The sequence below is a fragment of the Rhinoraja longicauda genome, chromosome 21, assembly GCF_053455715.1.
Source record: "Rhinoraja longicauda isolate Sanriku21f chromosome 21, sRhiLon1.1, whole genome shotgun sequence".
NCBI lineage: Eukaryota > Metazoa > Chordata > Chondrichthyes > Rajiformes > Arhynchobatidae > Rhinoraja > Rhinoraja longicauda.
In genome coordinates this window covers 23,387,888-23,413,466 of record NC_135973.1, presented here as the reverse complement: position 1 = coordinate 23,413,466, position 25,579 = coordinate 23,387,888, and the positions used below count along the sequence as shown (strand labels likewise).

At 46.3% G+C, this 25,579-nt stretch overlaps 1 protein-coding gene across 3 annotated transcripts in view; it reads right to left on the bottom strand.

Moving 5' to 3' along the window:
- Window positions 1-8,063: 8,063 nt before the first annotated feature.
- nherf2 (NHERF family PDZ scaffold protein 2) overlaps window positions 8,064-25,579 on the bottom strand; it is a 94,108-nt gene continuing 76,592 nt past the window's right edge. For 2 of the 3 annotated variants that reach the window (XM_078418109.1, XM_078418110.1), the window contains 5 exons: window positions 23,679-23,861; window positions 22,419-22,572; window positions 17,387-17,427; window positions 13,084-13,146; window positions 8,064-10,497 (listed from right to left, as the gene is read on the bottom strand). In XM_078418109.1, coding sequence (XP_078274235.1) covers window positions 10,339-10,497; window positions 13,084-13,146; window positions 17,387-17,427; window positions 22,419-22,572; window positions 23,679-23,861 — 600 coding nt within the window. In that variant the 3' untranslated portion in view covers window positions 8,064-10,338. The remainder of the gene's footprint in view (window positions 10,498-13,083; window positions 13,147-17,386; window positions 17,428-22,418; window positions 22,573-23,678; window positions 23,862-25,579) is intronic. The other variant, XM_078418112.1, reaches the window with a different exon arrangement.

The window sequence follows — 25,579 nt, the reverse complement described above, 5'->3', positions numbered from 1 at the left end:
GTTTCGATAAGATCCCCTCTCATCCTTCTAAATTCCAGTGTATACAAGCCTAGCTGCTGCAGTCTTTCAATATATGACAGTCCCACCATTCCGGGAATTAACCTAGTAAACCTATGCTGCACGCCCTCAATAGCAAGAATATCCTTCCTCAAATTTGGAGACCAAAACTGCACACAGTACTCCAGGTGCGGTACTCCAAGACTCCTCACGATCATGCCCGCGACACCCCGGCGAACTGTCGGCGACAGCCTAGTCGCCGGCAGTCGCCTTAAAATCGCCTAAGTGGGACAGGCCCTTAAGGGGGAGGAAAAAGCTACTCCAATGTTGAGGAGAAGGCACACAGTACTGGAGCGGGGCTAGGCAGGCACGGACTATCGCAAATATATGGGACGGGATGGATTTTGTCGTTATCAGTCATTGCAAAGAATGCATCGGTTTACGTCGTTCATCAAAGTTACTCTAACTTTAAAACGCATCGTGTTTATCTAATAGAACGTAGGGCGTGAAAAGTGGCTGGGTTCGGCCTATTGGGAAGATGCGGATGCTAATTTCCCTCATTGATTTCACAATGTCTGTGGCGCACCACTTTGATCCGACGACTCCCGCTGTCCACCCTACTCGGTCCGCTCGCCCTTCTCCCTTTCAGGTCGGCTCTAGCTCCACTCTGCCGGGTCCGCACCCAGTCCTCCAACTCCACTGTGGACCTGCCCCGGGGAAGTAGAAACGAAGGGGGAAGTTATTTGTATGGGGGAATAATGGTAGGGTCCGAACCAAACGCATAGACCCTTTACTGTAGCGCACCCCTCGGGAGCGGTGCCCTCGCTCGTCCATCCAGCCAGTCGCTCACACCACGTGGTCGGTTGGGCCCTTTCTCCTTCAGGTCCGTTTCATCATCATGGTGCCGTGTTCCTTTCAGGTCCGCTTACCAACCAGTTTCTGTTTCACATCGAACCCCTTTTCCAGTGCCCAGTCCACCCTACTCGGTCCGCTCCCCTTCCTGAGACCTTTGCTCTCCCCTTCTCCGGTCGGCTCCAGCTCCACCCCGCCGGGCCCGCACCCAGTCCGTCTGTAGGGGAGACCCGACCCAAACCCGTCACCCATCCATGGCCTCCAGAGATAGCAGCTGACCCGTTAAGTTGCTCCAACACTTTGTTTCAACCTGCAGCTCCCAGGGGAAGCCCATTCTGTCACTAGAATAACGTGCAAACCCCACGCCAGACGACAGCTCTCGGCTGTTTGTAAGTGAGAACATTTCCAAATAAACATGTTTTAAGAAAGAACAAAATAACAAGTCTGTGATAAGGCATGAAGGCTGGATAAATGAAATGACAGAGGGGGTTAGGGTAGTTAAAGGTACAATTACGAGGAAGAGATTGGTCTTGGGCTTAGTACATAGTACATAAAACATCTATCTATATACTAAAACTCTCGTTTATTTGTTTGTTTGTTCCTGAACTACAGCCAAAGTGGTACACGATAGCGTGACAATTTTAGGCCCACCTTACTCACCGTTGTTCCTTTGTTGCTAATGGGAAGTTTCATTGAAATCGCTGTTATATTTTTAACCTTATTCACATTTTAAAGTTTAAATCTATCTCCAAGGGAGGGAGGGGGAAAGAGAGGATAAGGGGGGGTTGAGGAGGATGGAATGGGGGGGAGTGGAAAGGGGGGAGGGGAAGGGGAGGGGGAGGGGAGGGGAGGGGAGGGGGAGAGGGAAGGGGGAGAGAGAGGGAAGGGGGAGAGGGGGGATGGGGGAGGGGGAGAGGAGAGGGTGCTGCACCAATGTGTGAGAGGTTTGGGCCCAACGGGTCCACTTGGTCTAGTAGAATATAAAACGTAGAACAGTACAACACAAGAAAAGGCCCTTCAGCCCAGTTTCTTCCCAGCTGTTAACAGGGAACCGTTGAGTTGTTTTTATGTTACACACTACAGGCACCCACCACTAAAAAACTTGTCCCGCACATCTCCTTTAAACTTTGCCCTTCACCTTAAACCTATGCCCTCTGGTCTTTGACAGTTCCACTCAGGAAGAACAGCTTCTGATTGCTAACCCTATCTGTGCCTCTCATCATACCATCCTATCACCAACTAGAGAGCGGTCCTAATCTCCCCTCTACCTCATTGGAGACCCTTGGGCTATCTGAAGAAGGGTCTCGACCCGAAATGTCACCCATTCCTTCTCTCCTGAGATGCTGCCTGACCTGCTGAGTTACTCCAGCATTTTGTGAATAAATACCTCCGATTTGTACCAGCATCTGCAGTTATTTTCTTAGACTTTACTGGACTTTATCTTACACTAAATGTTTATCCTGTATCTGTACACTGTGGATGACTTAATTGTTATCACGTATAGTCTTTTCGCTGACTGGAAAGCACGCAACAAAAGGCTTTTCTCTGTACCTTGGTACACATGACAATAAACTAAACATTGAGAAATTAATTGGCCACTGCAAATCACCTCTAATGTGCAGGTAAGCATTATGATTGGGGGGAAATAAAATGGGTTTAGTGTAAATTAATGCTTAATGCGTCGACCGCCCCGACGTGGCAACTCCAACAGCCTGACCGCGGGAGAAGACGGCAGGGGAAGAGAAAAGACATTGTGGACTTCCATCACAGTGAGGAGGGACTGGAGGAGACTCACTGTGATGGATGTTTCTTTTTGTTTGGTGTTAGTTTGTGATTGTATGTGTTATTGCATTTTTATTGATTATTTTTATTGGTCTTATTGTTCAACTGCGGGTAATGTTTCATTTCACTACACATTTATGTGTATGTGACAAATAAACGACTATTGACTATTGACTATTGATTGATATGAGAATCTAATATACAGCTATTCAACGTAATGGACTCAACCATTACCTGGGCTCCACGAGCTTCTCACTTCCTTCATTCCCAGTCAGCATTCACTTTTCCATCAGTTGCTTCCCCTTCAAGTATCACAACCTAGTTTGGCAACTCCAATGGCTAAGAAGAAGATTGCAAAAAGTGGTGAAGACTGCCCAGTCCATCACAGGTACTGACCTCTCCAACACCAAAAGGACCTGCAGGAATCGCTGCCTCAAAAAGGCAGCCAGCAGCACACCACCAGCCACACTCTCATTTCCCTCCTGACATCAGGAAAAAGGTGTCAGAGGCCGAAAACTAACATCCAGGTTCAGGAACAGCTTCTTCCCTACAACCACAAGGCTATTAAAATAGGCTCCGAACATTATTGAACTTATTTTTGCACCATTATTGTCTATTGATTGTCTGTTTTTTTCATATATTTGAAAAAATATATATTTTATTATATTTTTTATTTTATATTATAAACATTATTATTATTATGGGTTTTACAGTGTACTGTGTTTACCTATCCTGTTGTGCTGCTGCCAGTAAGAATTTAATTGTTCCGTTTCGGAAACTCTCTTGCCATTTTCCGCAACCACTCCCTATTGCGGCCAGTTGCCTCAGAGCTTTCAGTAGATTGTTCCTCTGCAACGTCTATTAGAAACATAGAAAATAGGTGCAGGAGTAGGCCATTCAACCCTTCGAGCCAGCACTGCGATTCAATAGGATCATGAGATATGACGATAAAGCACTCTTGACTCGGGATTTCTTTAGTCAGAGGGTGGTGAATCTGTGGAATTCATTGCCACAGATGGCTGTGGAGGCCAAGTCATTGGGTATTTTTAAAGTGGAGATTGATAGGTTCTCGATTATAAGGGCATCAAAGGTTACAGGGAGAAGGCAGGCAAATGAGTTTGAGGGGGGAAAATAGATCAGCCGTGAGCAGACTCAATGGGCTGAATGGCTAAATCTACTCATGTCTATATGGCAACCTATCCGTGGTGTCTAGAAATGCTGCCTGACCCGCTGAGTTACACCAGCACTTTGTATGTTTATTTGTAAACCAACATTTGCAGTTCCTTGCCAGTCTCTCTGATGTATTTGCAGCTTCTGGAAACAGTGACAGTTCAGTGAACTCTAGCAACAAACTGCATTTATACAGGAAGTGGAAAGTGGTATCCAATCTACCCCTCAAACCTGCATCGCCATTCAATAAGGTCATCGTTGTTCCTGAGCTTCTAAGAATTCCAAAATTCCCTAGAATTCCAAAGCCTATTGATCATAGCATCTATAACATGGCATATGTCCCAAGATTTGGTACAGGGATGATCAAATTATAATTTTAAAGGCTGATTAGGAAAGATTTACCATATGAAAAAAAATGCATTACATCTCTTATCAGTTGCCAAAACCTCATACCTTACAAAATTGGGCAAAATTATTAATGTCACATGCGCCGAGATACAGTGAAAAGCATTTGTTTGCGTGCTAGCCAGTCAAGAGAAAGACTACATGAATACAATGAAGCCATCCACAGAACATTGCAAAGATCAAGGATTAGGCACCTGAGGGACATTATTTTTTTAAATAAGATGGTAGGTAATGGAATGAGCTGTCAGAGGAGGTAGTTGAAGCAGGCACCATCACAACGTTTAAAAAAACATTGACAGATTTTAGATTTTTTAGATTTAGAGATACAGCGTGGAAACAGGCCCTTCGGCCCACCGGGTCCGCGCCACCCAGCGATCCCCGCACACTAACATTATCCTACACACACCAGGGACAATTTGCCCAGCCAATTAACCTACATACCTGTACGTCTTTGGAGTGTGGGAGGAAACCGAAGATCTCGGAGAAAACCCACGCAGGTCACGGGGAGAACGTACAAACTCCGTACAGACGGCGCCCGTAGTCAGGATCGATCCGTAAGGCAGCAACTCTACCGTTGCGCCACCGTGCCATGGCGCGGTAGACAAATAGATAGATTGAGGGAAATGGGCATAAAGGAAGGCAGGTGGGACTAGCGTAGATGGGGCATGTTGGTCAGCGTGGGCACGTTTGGCCGAAAGACCTGTTGTCACTCTGAATTACTATATAATTATGATAAGGGGGGACAACATTTAGTGAAAAGATATAACTGAAGTCTGTTAATTAGATAAACTACCAATCTTAATTGGTTGAAAAATAAAGTGCAGCCTGACATGATATTGAAATGTTCTGAAAGACTCACAAGGTTCTATTTTCAGCTTTGTTGCTTCGAAGTGCTGTTCTGAGGCTGGCAATAGCCAGAGGCTGTTGAAGGGGAATGTAAACAAGGGGAACAATAACTCCATTTAGGTCACTCAAATTTGCCAAATGGTCTAGTGTGCTCAGCTCTCACATTCAGTCAGACTGAATGAGAAACAGATTAGAAATTAATTGTCAAGAGTCAACACAAGTGAGATTTTCTGTTGTACAACTACCATTTCACAGAAAATAAACTGTCGGGTTGCATCACAGCTTGCTTTGGGAACAGTTCTGCCCAAAAAGACTACAAAGAAATTGCAGGGCGTTGTAGGAGCAGAATTAGGCCACTCGACCCATCAAGTCTACTCTGCCATTCAACCATGGCTAATCTACCTTTCCCTCTCAACCCCATTCTCCTGCCTTCTCCCCACAACCCCTGACACCCTTACTAATCAAGAATCTATCTATCTCTGCCTTAAACAATATCCATCCACAGCCTCCTGTGGCAATGAATTCCACAGATTCACCACCCTCTGGCTGAAGAAATTAATCCTCATCTCCTTCCTAAAGGTACGTCCTTTTATTCTGAAGCTATGGCCTCTGGTCCTAGACTCTCCCACTAGTAGAAACATCCTCTCCACATCCACTCTATCCAGGCCTTTCACTATCAGTAAGTTTCAATAGTCTGTGGGAGGAAACAGAGCACCCGAAGAAAATTCATGTAGTCTCAGAGAGAACGTACAAACTCTGTACAGACAGTACCTACCCATCAGGAATGAACCCGGGTCTCTGGCGCTGTAAGGCTACACTTTATCACTGTGCCATCCTAGTTTACAGCAAAAAAAGATAAATGCTGCAGTAGTTTTACAACTTATGTAATGCTGTCCATGTGATCATCGATTGTCGGTCTCCACACTGCAAGTTCCCGTAACTATGACAAGATAATCTTTATGAAACTTGTTAATGGGGAGATTAGGTGTAGTCCAGAACACCAGGGAAGAGTTCCCCCAGTTTTTCAGAATATGAAATGTTTCCCCCAACTCTGAGGCCAGTGTCTCTCAGCGTCCACAGGCAGTCTCTCAGTGCACAGAGGCAGTCAGGCGAGGAGAAGGACGTGGGTTTGCAGACCGAGCCGGTCAAGGTGATGGAGAGGGCCCTGCAGGAGTCTGGGCTTACCTGGATCGGGGCACTCCAATACTGCCAGACTGTAGACTTTGGACTTTTTATTTTTGTAAATGGTGCCAAAGTGTGACTGCTGTGCAAAAGTAATTTCACTGAGCAGTGCATATGTGACAATAAACCATTGAAGCACAGTGACACAGTGGTTGCGTTGATGCTCTACAGTGCCAGAGACCCGGGGTCGATCCCGACTACGGGTGCCGTGTGGACAGATTCTCCCTGCGATCGCGAGGGTTTTCTCCAGGTGCTTCGGTTGCCTCCTACATTTCAACGACGTGCAGGTTTGTAGGTTAATTGGCTTCTCCAATTGTCCCCAGTGTGTAGGATAGAACTTCGGGGTAATTGTTGATCGGCAAGGACCCAGTGGGCCAAAGGGCCTGTTTTCACGCTGTAGCTCAGAGACCTGTATCGAGGTCTCCTTTGAAAGTGAACACCCCCAATTTTGCAGCACTTCCTCGATTTTGCTCTGGAATATCCTGAAGTGGGATTTGAACTCTCAACCTTCTGACTCAAGAACCGAAGTTGGGTTGCCAGCTGAGCCACGGCTAATGTATCACAATAAAAGACTGTGAAAAGAATATTTAATTGGACAGTGCATGCTCCAAACCAAAAAAGTTCTGGCTGTTAAACCGAAGCTGGCAATAACTCAACATTCCTGACCTATCATAATATGGAAAACCCTTAACAGAGTCAGCTGGTGACAATCTCCATGCCAATAAAAATCAAAGCCACATGTATCCCACAGCACTTTCACACAGCTAAAGATTGGGAGCACAACATAAACAGACAGTTATTAGGCATTTTCTTTGGGCTGGATATCTAGAAATAGTTTATTTGGCAGTGCTTACTGGCGCTGTTACATAGAACGACTGCAATGTGAAATTGGCTAATTAAAAACAAAAGAAATATTAACAGGGCAGTGTGGAATGCAGATGAAATGATTTCATAGAGATTTCATACACAAGGAACTGCAGATGCTGGAATCTTGTGTGGAACACAAAGTGCTAGAATGACATAGAAACATAGAAAATAGGTGCAGGAGTAGGCCATTCGGCCCTTCGAGCCTGCACCGCCATTCAATATGATCATGGCTGATCATCCAACTCAGTATCCCGTACCTGCCTTCTCTCCATACCCCCTGATCCCTTTAGCCACAAGGGCCACATCTAACTCCCTCATAAATATAGCCTGACACAACGGGTCAGGCGGCATCTCTGAAGAAAATGGATAGGTGATGTCTCAGGTCAAGACCCTTCGTCAGTCTGACCCGAAACATCACCTGTCCATGCAGTCTGAAGAAGTGTCCCGACCCGAAGCGTCATGTATCCTTGTTCTCCACAGATGCTGCTTGACCCATCCAGTTACTCCAGCATTGTGTCCCATCCAAGCTAATCCCATTTGCCCACTTTGTCCCATAACCCTCTTCACCTTACCTAGCCATGTGTGCTGTTATTGTACCTACCTCAACTACGTTGTGTAGGAAGGAACTGCAGACGCTGGCTGACACCATAGATAGACACAAAATGCTGGATCAGCAGGTCAGGCAGCATCTGTGGAGAAAAGGAACAGGTCACGTTTCAGGTTGAAGGGATTCGACCTGAAATAGCACCTATTCCTTTTTTCCGGAGATGCTGCCTGACCCGCCAAGTTACTCCAACATCCGTATATCCGCCAACCCAATTCTCCTTTTGTACATCAGCGTGATTGAATATTTGACCACATTTAAGATGCTAGCCAAATGCAATGCGGTCTGGATTACACCTGACCATGGATAATTAAAAATACCCAAGATAAAAGTTCAATAAATCCAAAACAGACATCCATCATGCCGAAATACATTTATTAACAATATACAGTATGCACAGAGTACAATCTATAATACAAGTTACTGAAATGTGTTTATTTGAGACTTTCAAACTACATTTTAAGTGTAAGGCATAATAACGGCACAAGTCACTGGAATCAGAAATCTGCAGGTTTATATCAATGTTTATATGCTTTCCTTTAAATAGCTAACCATCTTACTTTAACTGCAAAGTGTTCAGCAAGAAAGTAAAGATAAGTCCTGTCCGCAGAGATGGTTGAGACGTTACTTCATTTCATTTCAGCGCAATCAGGGTCCATAATTGTATACCTTTCACTTAAAAAAAAACTTTTTTCCAAGCTGTTTTGTTTTGTTTTCTGGAGTACGCTTCCAGCATTTCATACAAGTCTGAGGGGAAATTGCAGATTCACAAAATAGGAGATTAGCAAAGGAAAAGAAAATGCTAGAAATACTCTACCTGTCGTCGGCTACGGACGAGGAAACCAAAGTAACATTTCAGGTCTACGACGTTTGATTAAAGTTGGACGGAAAGGTTGGAATGGAAAGTAATTGACCTGAAACGTTAGCCCTCATTCTGCCCTCACAGTTCCTTCTGAGTATTCCCACCGATTTAATCAAACAATTCTCGAAGTCCGCCAACTTTTCAGCACTAAATGCTAAAAAGGTCTCGTCTAAACTGGACGTATAATCCTCAACTCACCGCTCCTGTCCGATGGCCCTAGTTGATCAATAGCAGCGACTCATGCATGTGGCACCTAGATTTGGCCTTGGGGGTTAAAACAAAACAAGAGGCTCAGAGATTGCGAGAAGCAAGAGGCAGAAAGAATGAAGCACAGTCTCCTGGAAAGAATCGTTAATCCACACAAAGTGCAGAAGAAACCTCTTTTCAGCAGGAACAGAAGTGAAATTACTGATTTCGTACAGCATAATTTTGCAGCTGTAAAATTTGGAGAAATTAGCAGTCACAAGGGACTGATTAGACCACACAATATCCTCTTAAATGTGCAAATCCATCCTCTTTACAATTTTCAACAATTCCAACAAATCCATCAACAACAATCCCAAACGGGTGTTTTTTCTCCCCTCAGTTCGCCCCATCTCAAATGGTCACAGACTCTCAGGGATCCTACAAAGTGTCAATAAATGTCACCGTTTCGTTCAATGCGCAACAACTTGAGTATTGCCTGAAGATTATCAAATTTGGGTTAGTGCCAAGATCTTTCCTCTTTGAGCTACGCAATTGAATAAAATAGTGTTCAAATTAAGCTTACTTCTGGATTTTCTATTGCTCCAACTACATTGGGTAATTGAGCGTCTATTAAGAGATAACCAGTAAAAGAATCAAATGCATTTTGCCAACTTGTAACATGCTGTACCAATAAGCCAATATTTAGCCTCCATGAACACTCAAATGTGCTCCCTCTCGAAATAGTTCACTTCATAACAGGCTACTATCAATAAAAACCAAGTGAAAACATTCAAAGGGAAAAAAAGTATAAAAAAATATTTTCGGTGCTGCTTAAAACAGCAGTTAGCATACAAAGGAAAAGTTAATACATGTCTTATGTGCAGTAAACCGATCATCTATATAGTGTCTTACATTAAGGCTGTAATGCTCAGGGATAACCACCTCCTTTCTCACCCACCTCACATTATCTAAGTTGCCATTAAATTTAATAAGACTTTGCAATTAAACCACTGTCTGGTGAAATGAACCTGTGACAAGATGAAAGACAACACTAGGTAAGCCAAGATGTCGCAAGCCAAGCGTCTCGTCAAACACTTAAAAAGATAAAGTCGTGCACTGCCTCCGCGAATGGTTTCATAGCCTGCAGGTCAATAGGATCAAACGAGGATTTTAATGCTCCAAATTCATAAAAGACTTTTCAAAATGACAATCCCCTCCCCCCATTCTCTTCCATCCCCACCACGTAATAGCCCAATGATTCTATCCCATTATCCTGGCCACTTAGAGTATCAAAATCTGGGTCAAGAACACAAAAAGAAAAATAATGGATGGAAGACAGACCAGATCTCTGGCGTGTATATATACATCTACCTTAAAACCACACTACAGCAGATCTGTCGCTCGGCGCATTCTAAGCACAAAGCAAGGAGCTAGCTTGAAAATAAAAGAGTAAAGCTTTGGTCACAGTGTTCTATCAATCACGTTAACAGGCAATTTTTACTCTGCCATGACAGCAAGTGGATAAGTGAAGATTAATTAACTGAAGATCAGGGTCACTGAAGAGTTCCATGGGATAGATAGTCCGTTAAAAGTTGCTGAAGATTTCGTGCTTCTTGCTCCAATCCATCGGAGGTGCCCGCTTGTTCCTGCGCTTGGCTTGGACTTTCTCCCTGGTCTCAGCCGCTGTGGGGCTCAAATTCAATCCACTCTCGACGAACGGGTCGCTGTTCCCGTCTCCTTTCACCTACAAGGTCAGGGAGAACAAGGCGGGGTGGACGGGGGAGAACAGGTAAACAAACAGAGATAAATATTAAATAGGATAAAAGGTGGAGAGCGACTAACACGAGGGGTCTTTAAAACTGGTGACAAGGTTGAGGAGGGTAGATATAGAATCATGGAGTCATACAACTCGGATGCAGGCCCTTCAGCCCAACTCACCCATGCCGACCAAAGTGCCCCATCTCAATGAGCCCCATTTGCCTGCATTTTGTAAATTGAAAATTGCCCCTAATATGTAGCATAGCGCTAGTATGTGGGGAGATCGCCAGTCGGCATGGACTAGATGGGCCAAAGGACCCGTTTCCGCACTGTATCTCGGAAGTCCAAAGTCTAAAGACTGTCAATTCCCCATTCTCACTAGTTCCATGTTATCCCACTTTCACATCCACACCCTACAAACTCGGAGGGAATCTACAGAGGGGAATTAATCTACAAACTCACACAAGTTTGGGATGTGGGAGGAAACCGGAGCACCCGGTAGAAGCCCACACGGTCATAGGGAGAACGTGCAAACTCCACATGGACAGCACCCAAGGTCAGGATCGAACCCAGGTCTCCGGTGTTGTGATGCAGCAGTTCTACCAGCTGTGCCGCCCTATCTATCAATCAAATGAATGTATCAATTCTGGTGAGCAGCTCATCTCTTATAAAAAGCTATTCTGAATTATGCTTAGAAAGGATAGGGTGGGGGTGGGGGGGCACTGGGGAGGAGTTGGGAACCACTAATGTAATCCTTCTACACCGAACCTGTCTTTTTGACCTCTCTACCAAGAAGAATCCTTCCTACCATCTCTGCACTCCTAACCGTACACTTTGAGTGTTTGGCGGCACGGTGGCGCAGCGGCAGAGTTGCTGCCTTATAGCGAATGCAGCGCCGGAGACTCAAGTTCGATCCTGACCACGGGTGCTGTCTGTACGGAGTTTGTACGATCTCCCCGTGACCTGCGTGGGTTTTCTCCGAGACCTTCGATTTCCTCCCACACTCCAAAGACGTACAGGTAATTGACTGGGTAATATGTAAAAATTGTCCCTAGTGCGTGTAGGATAGTGTTAATGTGCGGGGATCGCTGGGCGGCGCGGACTCGGTGGGCCGAAGGGCCTGTTTCCGCGCTGCATCTCTAATTCTAAAAAAAATCTGTGATGGGCAGCTCAGAAAAGGGCCCACTGTAAACAAACTTGCAAAAGTAGAATTTGATACTGTTCAAAGAGATCAAAGTTTCCAATTGTGACGCTCTTCATAGAAGCAAAGTGCCTGAAAACACAAGCAGGTTTTACAGCTTTAATTAGGGTGCTGCTCCATTTACATTCATATCGAAAATGTGTCACATTTTTAATTAAGACCCTTCGACAATCCAATTCATATTATTAGTGTATCTTTAGGCTTTAATTGCTATAATTTAGCTATAAGAAGAATACGAAAAAACGCGCTCAGAAATAATCACTCCTCCCCATACAGTTTGAAACGCCTACATAGAGCATGAGGCAGCCAGCCAAGGGCTACAATTATATTTGCTGCGATTCTAAAACAACTGGGCTTTTAGTGACATACTTGTTTCTGCAAATATGCACCTCACTTTACCAGACAACTTGAGATTATCCACCATCAGGCTAAACGTTAAATTGGGAAAAGTATCGCAAAACTGCCACCGGTCCTGCATTTCAGATTTTTGTTTTGAAACACCGGGAGGAATCGTTATGTAAAACTCCTGATCAAATGCTCATGCTATTCTGTGATTTAGACCAAGATGGCTTCCCGCTGCGACAAAACTTGCTTCAAACCAAAGATACAATTGTATTGCAGATACTGAAGATAGGTGGCTGGAGTAACTCAGCGGGTCAGGCAACATCTCTGGAGGAAAAAGGGTGGGCGACGTTTCAGGTCGGAACCCTTCTTCAGAATGAAAAGCTAGGAGTGGGGAGGGGAGTGGTGGTAGGAAAAGGTCAGAACAAATCAGGGTTGCAGATACGATAGGCACATGGATGTGCTGGGGTGGAGGGATATCAGAAGACACAGGAGCAGAAATAGGCCATTCAGCCCATCGGGTCTGCTCTGTACACTGTTGGCGGCTTGATTGTAAGTCGTGTATAATCTATTCACTAAATGGATAGTACGCAATAAAAAAGCTTTTCACTACCTCGCGACAATAATAAACTGAACTGATATATTTTTTCCTCACAACCCCATTCTCCTGCCTTCTCCCCATAACCTTGGATCGCATGCAAGTGGAAGGGATTAGTATAACTTGGCATCATGTTCAGCACCGATAATGCAAGAGCGGGGATGAGCAAGTGGGATAACATAGAACTAGTATGAAGGGGCGATCAATGGTCGGCATGGACTTGGTGGGCCGAAGGGCCTGTTTCCACGCTGTTCGATTCTAAATATAACATCTTTGATAACGAGGGCATTAGATCTTGCCTCTCTCTCCAATTAAGAAAGTGACACTAAAATATCACTGTGCCAAACAGCAGGAAGAGTCACAATAACACATTTCTTTTAGCAAAATGAAGTTAATGCCTAAGGTCACAGGAGAGAAGATCAAGTGTTTACCTCTGTCCCCTCATTAGGGCTGTTGTAGCCATGGTTGAGGGATGCGGGAGATTCTCCATTAACCTGTTGAGAAATAAATAAAATCAGCTTAAGAGATCTTTGTGCACTGTTTTTGTTTTAACCTTTAAAGAGATGGCAGGTTACTGAAGCAGCTAATCTCCGCAAGGACAAATAATAACAGCAAATATGTGCTGCATGCATAAACGTAGAACATGGAACAGTGCAGCAAAGAAACAGACCCTTCGGCCCACAATGTCTGCGCTAAACATGATGCCAAGACCAACGGTGGTAGAGTTGCTGCCTCACAGCACCAAAGACCTGGGTTTGATCCTGACCACAGGTGCTGTCTGTACAGAGTTTATCCATTTTCCCTATGGCTGTATTGGTTTTCTCCGGGCGCTCTGGTTTCCTCCCAAACTCCAAAGACGTGCAGGTTTGTAGGTCAATTGGCTTCTGTAGACAATAGACAATAGACAATAGGTGCAGGAGTAGGCCATTCAGCCCATCGAGCCAGCACCGCCATTCAATGCGATCATGGCTGATCACTCTCAATCAGTACCCCGTTCCTGCCTTCTCCCCATATCCCCTCACTCCGCTATCCTTCTGTAAATTGCCTCGAGTGTGTAGAACAGAACTAGTGTGAATGACAGATTGCTGGTTTGGGCGGAGTCAGTGGGCTGTAGGCCTGTTTCCACGCTGTATCTCTAAACTAAACTAATTGCCTGCACATAATCTCAATCTCTCCATTCCCTGCATATCCATGTGCCTATCATAACGCTCTTAAACACCACTGTTTTAATCACCTCGACCATCACCTCTGGCAGTGGATTCCAGACACTTTAACACCCTGTGAAAAAAAACGTGTTCTGCACACCTTCATAAAACTTTCCCCCTCTCATTTTAAAGATCTACCCTCTTGTATTTGATATTTCCAGTCTGAGAAATAAGGTTCCGTCCATCTATCCTATCCAAGCCTTTCATAATTTTATTTACTTCTATCAAGTTAACCACCAGCGTTCCACAGACAACAATCCAAGTCTGTCCAAATTCTTATAGCCAATTCCCCCTAATCCAGGCACCATTCTGATAAACCTCCTCTGCACCTTTTTGAAAGCCTCCACGTCCTTCCTGTATTAGGAACACAACCAATGCTCCAAATGCAGCCTAACCAAATACCTATAACGCTGTCTCATGACTCCCTAACTAACTCTTCTACTCAATGCCTCGACCACTGAAGGCAAGCATTCCATGTGCCTTCTTTACCACTTTAGCTACTGGATTTGCTACTTTCAACGAGTTATAGGCCTGAACCACAAGATCTGTCTGTACATCAATGCTGTTAAGAGTCTCGCCATTACTTGTATATTTTCACCTTTCTATTCAGTGAAAAGTTTCTTCGCAGCTGTTATCAGGCAACTCCTATCACCAGCTAGAGCAGTCCTGACCTACCATCTACCTCATTGGAGATCAAACTATTTTTAAATCAGACTTTACTAGACTTAATCTTGCACTAAACATTATTCCCTTTATCTATACACAATGGACGGCCTGATTGTAATCATGTATAGTCTTTCCGCTAACTGGACAGCACGCAGAAAAAAACACTTTTCACTGTACATGTGACAATAAGCTAAACAAAAGACAGACCATGCAGTTTGCAGCAATCAATGACTATGCTTCAAGCACCTCAGTTTCCCTTCTGCAAGACCAGAATCCTTCGCAGGTCAACATTCTGACCCTGTGCTGCATCTGGAATGAATTTATTTTGAGTTAAGTTGATTTTCCCTCGGTACAATTGATGACCCAGCTGACAGCCTATCTGGGAAACACATTTATCTTCAGGGAAGGGAGTTGGGGAGGCTAGTCACCTCACTGACTGAGCTGCAAACTAACTGAGTCACTACCATGGGGGGGGGGGGAGGGAGAGAGAGAGAAAGAGGGGGGGGGGAGAGAGAGAGAGAGGGGGGGAGAGAGAGAGAGAGAGGGGGGGGAGAGAGAGGGAGAGGGGGGAGAGAGAGGGAGAGGGGGGGAGAGAGAGGGAGAGGGGGGAGAGAGAGGGAGGGGGGGAGAGAGAGGGAGGGGGGAGAAGAGAGGGAGAGGGGGGGAAAGAGAGGGAGAGGGGGGGAAAGAGAGGGAGAGGGGGGGAGAGAGAGGGAGGGGAGGGGGGAGGGAGGGGGGAGGGAGGGAGGGAGGGAGGGAGGGAGGGAGGGAGGGAGGGAGGGAGGGAGGGAGGGAGGGAGGGAGGGAGGGAGGGAGGGAGGGAGGGAGGGAGGGAGGGAGGGAGGGAGGGAGGGGACAGACGGGACAGACAGACAGACAGACAGACAGACAGACAGACACATGCATGCATAGACGCGCACACAGACACTGGCCCACCGAGTCCGCACCGACCCACTATCACCCCCGTACACTAGCACTATTTTACACACCAGGGACAATTTTACAGAAACTAATTAACCTACAACCCTGTACATCTTTGGAGCACGGGAGGAAACCGGGACACCCAGAGAAATGCGAGGCGGTCACGGGAAGAACGCACAAACTTTCCTGGAAAGTTTCCAGTCAGGTTTCAGAGCCCACCACAGCACAGTCTGCCTTGTTGAAGGAACACAACGATCTGCTTCTCGCCATCGACACCGGCGACTGTGCAATCCTGCTCCTTCTCGACCTCAGCGCAGCGTTCGATACAGTGGACCACACCATCCTTATTGACCGTCTCCGGTACGCAGTTGGCATTGATGGCACTGCCCTGAGCTGGTTCGTTTCCTACCTCAAAGATAGGAGTTTCGCCATCAACATGGGCAGTTATTCCTCTGCTCCAGCTAGCCTCTCCTGCAGAGTTCCACAAGGCTCCATCCTAGGCCCCATTCTCTTCTCTCTATACATGCTCCCCCTTGGCCAAATCATTCAAAGGCACGGCATTTCTTTCCACTGCTATGCCGATGACACTCAGCTTTACCTCCCCCTGAAACCCAACAACCAGTCAAATTACACTGCCTTGAGGACATAAAATGTTGGATGGCACAGAAGTTCCTCCAATTAAACGAGAGCAAGCTGAGGTCATCCTATTCGGCACACCCGACTCCATCAAATCGATAACAGGCAGTCTTGGAAGCCTATCCTGCCTAGTCAAACCGCATGTCAAAAACCTCGGCGTGATATTTGACTCTGCATTAAAATTTGACAAGCAAGTCAACGCTGTGGTAAAAGCCAGCTTCATCCAACTTCGAACCATAGCTAAAATCAAACCTTTCCTCCAATTCGACGACACTGAAAAAATCATTCACGCTTTCATTTCCTCCCGCCTAGACTACTGCAACTCCCTATACACTGGGATCAGCCAATCTTCCCTGTCCCGCCTGCAATTGGTCCAAAACGCCGCAGCGAGACTCCTGACGGGTACCCGTAAAAGGGACCACATCACGCCGATTCTGGCCTCTCTCCACTGGCTCCCTGTACGGTACAGAATCAACTTCAAGCTCCTCCTATTCACATATAAAGCCCTAAATGGACATTCCCCCCCCCCCACATCAAAAATCTTCTAACCCACCTCTCTAACTCCAGGTCCCTCAGGTCGGCCGACTTGGATGCTAGTCACTATCCCGCAGTCTAGGCTTAAGCTCAGGGGTGACCGTGCTTTTGCAGCTCCTAGACTGTAGAACAGCATCCCTCTCCCCATCAGAACTGCCCCCTCCATCGACTCCTTTCAGGCTCAAAACCTATTTCTACTCCCTAGCGTTTGAGGCTCATTGAGGAGGCGCTGTGAACTGTTTTGTATGTGCTGTTATGTTTGCGTGCTACTGTATGTTTCATTTTTCCCTTAGTACCTAATCAGATGTACAGCACTTTGGTCAACGTGGGTTGTTTTTAAATGTGCTATACAAATAAAATTGACTTGACTTGACTTGACTTGTACAGACAGCACCTGTAGTCAGGATCAAACCCGGGTCTCTGGCGCTGTAAGGCAGCAACAGTAGCCCAGAGCTACCCTGAGGCCCATACCTCGGGATCTGTGAACTGTGCACCGCTACAAAGCTCCTGTATTCTTTGCCCAAATAATCTAATCTGCAGGTATTAGAATTTATATGTAAGGAGGAACTTCAATTGCTGGTTTACACTGAAGATAGACACAAAATGCGTCAGCAACTCAGCGGGTCAGGCAACATCTCTGGAGAAAAGGAATAGGTGATGTTTTGGGTTGAGATCCAGAACTGCAGAAGTATTTGCCAGCGACAATTTCCCAAGAAAGTTATAGAACTGGAATGTCTCCACCATCAGGAGCAAACACCTGTCATTGACTCACCTGTGTCCGCGGAGATCCATTTGCAAGCGGCTGCGAAAACCCTAAAAAAAAAAACAACGCTAAAGTAAGATGAAAACATTTTAAAACATTTCAGTAACGTTGCAAACTTTGTCCAAAATGTCACAGGAGCAGCTGCCTCACAGCATCAGAGACTCAGGCTCGATCCTGACCTTGGGTGCTGTCTGCGTGGAGTTTGCACGTTCTCCCTGTGACCGCGCAAGTTTCCTCCGGGTGATCCGGTTTCCTCCCACAATCCAAAGACGTGCAGGTTTGTAGGTTAATTGGCCTCTGTAAATTGACCCCTAGCATGTCGGGAGTGGATGAGAAAGTGGGATAACATAGAACTAGTGTGAACGGGTGATCGACGGTCGGCATGCACCTGATGGGCTGAAGGGCCTGTTTCCATGCTGTGTCGCTAAGTGCTAAATGCTAAACTAAATGCAATACGTCTCCGAATCATTATTTTGTTGTTGAGGTGCCGATATATAAAAAGGGAGGTGCCGAAAATATTACTAAACAAGTGCAGTGACACCAGTGAACTCTTGGCAGCGTAAATTATAGTGGCTCTATGGTATTATATGGTAATTATAGTATTCAATCAACAACCTGGAGATCAGATCAAAATGCATCTTCTTTATCTTCAGTGGGAAATGGGTAAAACTTAGCTAACAAAATTGAATTCTAGCCTATTATAGAAAATGGAAACAGGCCATTCGGCCCACCGAGGCCATGCTGACCATCATGCACCTATTTAAGCTAATCGCATTTTGTTTTGCCCTCCAGTCCATCAACACCCTACCAGATTCTACCACACACCTCCACACTTGGGTCAATTATCAGTGGCCTTTTAACCTACTCATCTACACCTCTTTGGGGTAAGGAGAGAAACGAGAGGGCGGCACGGTGGCGCAGCGGTAGAGTTGCTGCCTCACAGCGAATGCAGCACCAGAGACTCAGATTCGATCCTGACTACGGGCGCCGTCTGTACGGAGTTTGTACGTTCTCCCCGTGACCTGCGTGGGTTTTCTCCGAGATCTTCGGTTTCCTCCCACACTCCAAAGACGTACAGGTATGTAGGTTAATTGACTGGGTAAATGTAAAAGTTGTCCCTAGTGTGTGTAGGATAGTGTTAGTGTGCGGGGATCACTGGGCGGCGCGGACTCGGTGGGCCGAAGGGCCTGTTTCCGCGCTGTATCTCTAAATCTAAAAAAAATCTAAAAGAGAGCACCCACACAGTCACAGAGAACGTGCAAACTCCACACAGGCAGCAGCAGAGGTCAGAGTCGGACACGAGTCACTGGAGCAGCTCTAACAGCTGCGCCACTGAGCCACCCTCCAGGTCATGACATTGAATAGAATAAATCCCAAACAATGGGAATTGAAGTATGATTCAGTCTGAAGAAGGGTCTCGACCCAAAACGTCACCCATTCCTTCTCTCCTGGATGCTGCCTGACCTGCTGAGTTACTCCAGCATTTTATGATACCTATGATCTAGATTAGTTTATTGTTACGTGTACCGAGGTACAGCGGAAATCTTTTTTTGCATGCTCTCCAGTCTATCCAAGATTACAACCGAGCCGTTCACAGTGTACAGATGCAGGATAAAGGGAATAACGTTTAGTGCAAGCCCAGTAAATTTCAATTAAAGATTGAAAGCCTGATGGTCTCCAGTGAGGTTGATGGGAGGTCAGGGCCCCTCTCTAGTTGTTGATAGAATGGTCCAGTTGCCTGATAACAGCTGGGAGGAAACTGTCCCTGAATCTGGAGGTGTGCTTTTTCACACTTGTGTACCTCATGCCTGATGGGAAAGGGGAGAAGATGACGTGTCTGGGGCGAGACTGGTCCTTGATTATGCTGGCGGCCTTGCCGAGGCAGTGCGAGGTGTAGTTGGAGTCAAAGGAATGGAGGTTGGTTTGTGTGATGGTCTGGGCTGCGTCCACAATTCTCTGCAATTTCCTGCAGTCTTGGATGAAGTTGCTTAGTTTAATTTGGTTTCCAGATTCAGCTTGGAACCAGGCCCTTCAATCCACTGAGTCCACGCCAACAGGCAATCATCCATTCACACTGGTTCTGTTATCCCATTTCTGACACTCGAGGGGCAATTTACAGAGAGCCAATTAACCCACATCTTTGGGATGTGGGAGAACGTGCAAACTCCACACACCCGAGGTCAGGACTGAACCCAGGTCTCTGTTGCCGTGAGGCAGCAGTTCTACCAGCTGTGCCACCCTGGTAGTGTGAAACATTAGATCAAACAAACGAACAGTCTTGCAGCACTGAGTGCTGACATTGTTGTGGAAACAGCCTTCTATTAGAGCCGGCTAAAGCGACTAGCAAACAGTACAGCTGACTTGCCTCACTTGCACTGGCCTTCTAGATTTACATAAATCCCTAGCTCCTCTTAATCAGGTCTCTTGATGGGGGGGGGGGGGGGGGGGGGAGGGAGAGAGGGGGGAGCTTTTACTAAAGGCTCCGTGTGGTTCGATGACCTGCAACTAACACTAAGTCGCTACACATACTGAATGCACGCTAGTTTCAATGCTGTCACAGAGTAAATAAGCTTAAGATGAGCACTAAGATGGGAGCAACACAAATCACTTGGCTTGTAACGTTAACTCTCCAACTGCATTTGTGTACAAAACATGGTCTACCTCCCAGCACTAGAGACCTGGGTTCAATCCCAACCACGAGTGATGCCTATGCGGAGTTTGCACGTTCTCCCAGTGACCACATGGGTTTAATCCGGGTGCTCCAGTACCCTCCCACATTCCAAAGATGTGCGGGTTTATAGGTTGATTGGCTTCTGTAACTTGTCCTTGGTGTACAGGTGATCGGTGTGGGTGGCGCAGACTCAAAGGGTCGAAGGGCCTGTTTCCACAATGCATCTAGAAACTAAACTAAAGTCTGAGCTTTGATTCTTTCAAGAAAGTTTTGATAAATGTGGTGCCAGTGTTGGGATCGACTCATCGTTTCATCTCTGGGAAAACTCACTACAGGATGAACAAGGTCTCAGTATCTCAGGCGGGCCACGTGCTGAGAGTTCTGACGAGATTTAGGATAATCTAATTTTACTCTTTGCCACCAAAGGTCACAACGTAAATGTATTGATTGCAGATATGCTCCGAAACAGTAAATTCAATTAGAGAATCAGAGAATCAGAGAATCAGAGCGAGAAACAGCAGGGGAACAGGCCTTTCGGCCCATCAAATCAACCATCAGGATTACCTGGATTGGGGGCGCTCCAGTATTCCCAGTATGTGGACTGGACTTTGGACTTTTTCTTTTGTTGGTTGCATTTGTGCATTTGTTGGTTGTGCAGAAGAATTTCACCATGCTGACAATAGAGTACCATTGAACCATTTTACAAGGTTCAGAGGCAGCTCCACTAAAGCTGCTCCTCAATGAAACCCCAAAATTGCATTGGCCAAAGATTGACTAGGATGTTGCCAGGACTTGAGAGCCTGAGCTACAGGGAGAGGTCGGGAAGGCAAGGACTTTATTATTTGGGGGGCCGGAGGATTAGGGGGTGATGATCTTAGACGTGTCCAAGATCATGAGAGGAATAGATGGGTTGAATGCATCGTTTTTTTGCCCAGAGTAAGGAAAATTCGAGAACCACAGTAAGGAGTGAGGATTAGTATGGGTGTCAGGGGTTAAGGGGAGAAGGCAGGAGAATGGAGTAGAGAGGGAAAGATAGATGAGCCATGATTGAATGGAGTAGGCTTGATGGGCCAAATGGCCTAATTCTGCTCCTAGAGTTTAAGAACATGAGGTGATGGTTGCGGCAAAGGTTTCAAAGGTCTCTTATTGTCACATATACCAATTAAGGTACAGTGATATGCGAAATGCCATATAGCCTTACGAACAAAAAAGCAACAAGACGCACACAACTACATCAAAGTTAATATAAACATCCACCACAGCGGATTCCCCATGTTCCTCACAGTGAAGGAAGGCAAAAAAGTTCAATCCTCGTCCTCTTTATTCTCCCGCGGTTGGGGCAGTCGAAGCTCCTGTGGCCTGGAGCTCCCGAAGTCGATCCCTGACAGGGACCGCCAGCTCCACGATGTTATGTCCGCAGGCTCCCACGGTTGGCGCTCAGGGGTCGATTCCCAGCAAGAGGCCGCCAGCTCCTCGATGTTAGGCCGCAGCGCAGACGGAGATACGATACGGGAACAACAAAACAAAAAAAAAACGCATCTCCGTCGAGGTAAGAGATTTTTTAAAAGTTTCCCATGTCGGGGCGGTCGAGGCTCCTGCGTCGGGGCGCTCGAAGCTCCCGTGGCTTGGAGTTCCCGGTCGGTCTCTGACCAGAGACCACGAGCTCCGTGATGTTAAGTCCGCAAGCACCCATGGTTGGAGCTCCGAGGTCTATCCCAGGCAAAGGGATCGCGGGCTCCGCGATGTTAAAGTCCCGGAGCTCTCAAAAGTCGGTCTCCAGCAAAGGCCGCCAACTCCTCGATGTTAGGCCGCAGAGCAGATGGAGATATGATACAGAAAAAAAGGGGGAAAAAAAAAAATCGCATCTCCATTGAGGTAGGAGCTTAGAAAAAGTTTCCCCCCAACCCCACATAAAACAAGCTAAAGAACACTAAAAACATACAAATGATCACATACTATTAAAACACAAAGAAGGAAGGGACAGACAGACTGTTGGCGAGGCAGCCATTGCTGGCGCCACCCCGTGGTCACCCGGCAGGTACCATTACAACGTTTGAGTGCTACGGACCAAAAACAGGCAGGTGGGATCAGTAGAGATGGGGCAGAAGATCGACACAAAATGCTGGAGTAACAGCGGGTTCAGCAGCATCTCTGGAGAAAAGGAATACATGACGTTTTGAGTCGAGACCCTTCTTCAGATGGGGCACGTTGGTTGGCATAGGTAAGATGGGCCGAGGGGCCTGTGTGACTATCAGGAGCTGTGGGAGAATGAGGTGGTGTCTGCGGTAGAGGAAATCAAATTATATCATGAAGCTCAGGGCCTGTCACTTCCTCCGTACAACACCAAACCCAATCAATGCCAACTCTCACCTTTCAGATGCGATTCGGTTGGAGTTATTCCCAGTTTCTTGAAGTATTGGTCAGTCTCTAGATCCACCACTAGCAGTCTGGCTTCCTCTTCACTGGCCTTGATACAAGCCACAACCTCGCTGTGTTTCTTCCCTTCAATGTTAACACCGTTCACCTGCAGACAGACAGAAGATGGAGGCATTATTCTCCCCCAACAGCAACAAGGTCCCAACTTAGTCCAGTTTAGAGATACAGTGCAGAAACAAGCCCATCGAGTCCACACCAAACAGCTTCCACCTGTACACTAGTTCGATCCTACAAATTAGGAAAAATTTACATTAGGGAAAAATGCCAATTAACTTACAAACCTGCACGTCTTTGGAATGCAGACACTAAGAGAACGTGCAAACTGTCCAATTAACCTGCCATTCAGCCCATCAACACAGTGCCAGCCCAGAATCCAATGCCATTCACCAACCAATATACCCAGCGATCTATTCTCTCTACATTCCTGTCAGCTCCATTCTCCATTCTACCACCAGCCGATGCACGTGGAGCAATTTACAGCCGCCAATTGTCCTACCAATCTGCCCCCATCTTTGGGAAGCAGAAGGAAAGCCAAGCATCAAGAGGAGAAAATGGCCACAGGAAGAATCTCCACACAGGGGAGCACCGGAGGTTGGGAAGCCTGGCGCTGCAAAGCCGTGAATCTTTGGAATTCTCCTCCTCAGGGAGCCCTGACGTTGAATGCACTTAAGCCGAGATTGATTGACTTTCATGGCGTGGCTCTGGAGAACATCCATGGAAGTGGCCTCCTGACAGGGTCAACTGAATGATGGATGGAAGCAAAGACCCGACTCCCACTTCTGCTTCTCAAGTTCTTCAAAAGTTCATAAGATACAGGAGCAGAATTAAGCCATTTGGTATCTGTACACTGCGGATGACTCAATTATAATCACGTATAGTCTTTCCGCTGACTGGTTAGCAAACAAAAGCTTTTCACTGTACCTCAGTACACATAACAATGGGCTAAACTGAAATTAATCATGCCAGAGTAATAAAGGGCAACAGACAAAAAGGTTTGAATTACATCGATAGGAAAGACTAGCAGAACAAAAGGCAAGTTTACAAAGAGTACAGGAGGAAATTATGAGGGGCATAGATAAGGTAGACAGTCAGAATCTTTTTCCCTGGGGTGGGAGAGTGAAAGAATGCAGGGCACAGCTTCAAGGCTAAAAACACAGTTGATTTTGATCAATGGGAAACAATTGTGTGTGTTACCTCCACAACTCTGTCCTGTGGGCGTAAGCCAGCCTTAGCTGCACTGGAGTCTGGATCGATGGATCGGATGTACTGTCCAGGCTTTGCTTTCTCACTGTGAAGGTTAAATCCATAGCCATGAGGGCTCTTCTTCATGCAGCAGAGTCGTGGGCAGAGTTCCTTGGCTTGTCCATTAAGTTCCTGCTGTACAATGAAACACAAGGGGCTGCAATGAGTGACATTATCCACAGTCAGAGCAAAAACGTCCAGGTAACTCCCTCCCTGTAATCGCCTTGCAAACTGTGCTGCTCTCAGTGTCGGGGATCAAGGTTGCGTTCAGCTTCCCCCACCCACTGCATTTTTCTAGGTGGAGCTCTTAAGGATAGCGGAGTCAACGATAATCCCAATACTACTAAAAAAAAACAAAGCCCTTGGTTCAACCTAAAGCAGCCCTGGTGAGACCGCACCTGGAGTACTGCGTGCAGTTTTGGTCTCCAAATTTGAGGAAGGATATTCTTGCTATGGAGGGCGTGCAGCGTAGGTTCACTAGGTTAATTCCCGGAATGGCGGGACTGTCGTATGTTGAAAGGCTGGAGCGATTGGGCTTGTATACACTGGAATTTAGAAGGATGAGGGGGGATCTTATTGAAACATATAAGATAATTAGGGGATTGGACACATTAGAGGCAGGAAACATGTTCCCAATGTTGGGGGAGTCCAGAACAAGGGGCCACAGTTTAAGAATAAGGGGTAGGCCATTTAGAACGGAGATGAGGAAGAACTTTTTCAGTCAGAGAGTGGTGAAGGTGTGGAATTCTCTGCCTCAGAAGGCAGTGGAGGCCAGTTCGTTGGATGCTTTCAAGAGAGAGCTGGATAGAGCTCTTAAGGATAGCGGAGTGAGGGGGTATGGGGAGAAGGCAGGAACGGGGTACTGATTGAGAGTGATCAGCCATGATCGCATTGAATGGCGGTGCTGGCTCGAAGGGCTGAATGGCCTACTCCTGCACCTATTGTCTATTGTCTATTGTCATAGTTCATAGGGGGAGAAGGCAGAAATGGGATTGAGAATGATCAGACATGATCACATTGAATGGTGGTGCTGACTCGAAGGACCGAATGGCCTCCTCCTGCGCCTATTGTCTATTATCTTGCACAAATAACCCTGTGTGAGCCCGGTGACGTTTTGTCTGTGGGCACGATTTATTGGGCAGGGTAACGTAAATTAACGTAAATCAGCTTTACTTTTGGTAGCCCAACTTCAGAGAGAAAAGGGAGTCAAAAGTGTTTAATTGTCACATGAAGTGACAAAGGAACAATAAATATCTTTGTTTTTTTAAATGACATGAGAAAGATTCATCAGGAACCTGACAGGCACATTCCCCCCACACACAGAAGGTGCTGGGTATATGAAATGAGCTGCTAGAGGGGGTAGAGGTTAAACAACATTTAAAATATATTTGGGTAGGTACATGGATCAGAAAGGTTTAGTGGGATATGGGCCAAACGTGGGCAGGTGGGACTAGTGCAGATGGGGCTTCGTGGTCAGCATGGACAAATTGGGCCGAAGGGCCTGTTTCCATGCTGTAGGACTCTATAACTATTTAGTTGAAGCAGCATAACAGGCCTGTAAACACAATACACGTAGATAATATAATGAACAAAATATAATAACGATAATCCCAATACTACTGAAAAAAAAACCAAAGCCCTTGGTTCAACCTAAAGCAGGCCATAATTCATAGTCAAGGTCAGTGTTGTGTAGTGTTCAACAACCTTATCGGAGCATGGCGACAGACGTGCACATCTCTGCAATGAGGGGAATCTGGACAAAACCCACTTGGTCACATGGAGGACGTACAAACTCCGCATAGACAGCACCCATAGTCATGACTGAATCTCTCTCTGGCGCTGTGTGGCAACAG